General features: G+C 60.9%; 1 protein-coding gene across 1 annotated transcript in view; it reads right to left on the bottom strand.

Annotated features, from left to right (window-relative positions):
- The window catches only part of ABCA2 (ATP-binding cassette, sub-family A (ABC1), member 2), a gene marked incomplete at both ends in the record, with an annotated part of 19,484 nt that overhangs the window by 14,482 nt on the left and 2,808 nt on the right, over positions 1 to 2,194 (bottom strand). The window contains 5 exons of the mRNA XM_009584194.1: positions 257 to 407; positions 639 to 829; positions 1,174 to 1,288; positions 1,951 to 2,053; positions 2,140 to 2,194. The exon at positions 2,140 to 2,194 is cut by the window's right edge and continues 4 nt beyond it. Of these exons, the coding sequence (XP_009582489.1) occupies positions 257 to 407; positions 639 to 829; positions 1,174 to 1,288; positions 1,951 to 2,053; positions 2,140 to 2,194 (615 nt within the window). The remainder of the gene's footprint in view (positions 1 to 256; positions 408 to 638; positions 830 to 1,173; positions 1,289 to 1,950; positions 2,054 to 2,139) is intronic.

The following is a 2,194-nucleotide window of genomic DNA, read 5'->3' as shown; positions in this document are numbered from 1 at the left end:
CCACAGGCCAGCTCTGGAGGAACAGGTTGGGGCGGATTCCTACCTGGTGCTGCCCCACCCAGCCCCGTGGAGATGCTCCCTGCCCTGGGAGGAACCAAACCTTCTGGAGATGCCTCCAAAGCTCCACGGCAGTTGGTTTATACAGATAGAGGTTTGCCCAGGGGTTGGTGACAACTTGGTGGCCTGTGTACTGGACATGGGGTGCCCGGGGCAAATGTGGGGACAAGCACCTCGCCAGCAGCCGCAGCTAACTCACCGCGATACACTTTTCAAAGGCCGTGATCTTGTCATGCGCCACCTCCTCGCGGATGGCCACGTACATGTAGGGCACGTAGCTGAGGAAATAGATGATGCCGCCGCAGGCAGAGGCCAGCTTGGCCTTGGAGTAGAGCACCGACACCAGGAAGCTGCAGGGAGGAAAGCGTCACCTCGGATCCTACCCCACCAGGGCTCTCCCCACACCGTCCGATTTTGGTGGTGTTGAGGTGATAAATTGGCCCCTTATATCAGCTGGCTGGGGGGACCTGTGCCCCTCCACCGACCCTTGCCCACACAGCTCCGGCACCCTCGCTCCATGGCACACGGACCCCGGCGCTGCCTGTGCCCCCCCACCCCATGGAGTGCACCAGGCAGCTCACCAGAACATAATGGTGGCCACCGCGTAGATTGCGAGAAAGAGCCAGATGATGAGGACATCGCTGTGCATCAGAACCTTGCCGTACTTCAGGATGGCGGTGAGCGCTGTGACCGAGATGGAGAGCTGGACGAAGCCAGTGATGAACCAAGCCACCCAATGCACTGCGTTGTTCAAGCCCATCATCTTCATCACCTGTGAGGCCAAAACTGCTCAGCGGGCCTGTCCCCTACCCTGCGCATCTCTGCTGCCTCACTCGCTGGCGCTGGGAGAGCAACGGGCAGCACTGAGGGGTCCCCACCAGGCAGGCCACAGTACCCTGTGCCAGGGTGCCATCGGGCTCAGCTCCCTCCAACGCTGGGCAGGGCTCGCGCCAGGGACGCTCGGAAGGACCAGCTCAGCCCAGGGATGAGCTGGGGATCTGCACCCACCCAGCTCACGCGCCCCAGAGACATGGGGAAGGTGCCCAAGGGATGCAGCGCAGAACTTAGAGCTCAGAGATGCCAGCTCCTCCCCAGGGATCTCTCCCACATCCCCACCTCTTTCAGGCGATGCTCTTTCTCTGTCACAATGTGCTGGATCATCATGGCCACTGAGTAGACCCAGGAGATCACCATGCACAGGGGCATCATGTGCTCAATGACGAAGAGGAAGCTGGTGGGGTAGAGGAAGAGAGGGGAGAGCTGGATGGTGGCACCACCGCAGAGACTCGGGGAGACCCTGGGGCACAGGGCAGCGGAAGAGCTCTCCCACTGCCCAGGGACAACCAGCCCTCCAGTCCAGCAGCTCCTTAGCGCCCTGAAAGAGCTTCTCCAATGAGCCCATAGGACAATCTAGGGTCCTGGCTGTTAGGTCCTGGCAGGCAGGCCGGCAGTGGCTGTGGGCTCGGCCGGTGCCCTGCCTACCCTGATGTGGACGGGGCCCTATCCACCCTCTTGCCCTGGAGGGCTGGTGACTCTGGGACTTCTCCAGGTGCTTCCTCCAGACCACCGTGTTCAATAACCACCAACAGACACACATGTACCATCCATTTACCACACTCCTCTTGTTCTCCCCAAGTCTTTCAGCCTCCAAGACACCCTGCAGCCACGAGTTCCTCATTTCAGCTGCGAACTGGGCACAAAATCTTTCCCCTGCTGGCCTAGCCTGGTGGTCCAAGGAACAGGGCTTAACTGGTTGCTCATCACTCCTAATATCACCAACCTCTCTCAGGCCCCCAAACTTGTCCCCTTCTCCCAGCTGAAGTGGCCTGGCCTGTAAAGGCGAAGAGGGAAGGTGCTGCCCCTGCCCACCCTGCCCACATGCGTGTTACTCACTCGTCCCGGGTATAACATGGGTACGGGAACATCTGCACATAGTTGCCGGGCTCCACCACGTCGTGGCCAACGAATGTGTTGATGAGGGCGCGCTCCATCATGTCTGGGGAGGAGGAGAGGCCAAGCTGAGCGGGCAGCGCGGGCAGGGGCCAGGGACATGGGCAGCTGTGGCAGGGAGCTGGCACTCACCCTGGATCCAGACAAAGCCGTAGAGGAAGTAGAAGCGGCCACCAGGGTTGGGGGC

The sequence above is a fragment of the Fulmarus glacialis genome, unplaced genomic scaffold (assembly GCF_000690835.1).
Source record: "Fulmarus glacialis isolate BGI_N327 unplaced genomic scaffold, ASM69083v1 scaffold18668, whole genome shotgun sequence".
Lineage (NCBI taxonomy): Eukaryota > Metazoa > Chordata > Aves > Procellariiformes > Procellariidae > Fulmarus > Fulmarus glacialis.
Note: the sequence above shows the minus strand (reverse complement) of the source record. Positions and strands in the feature narration are given on the sequence as shown.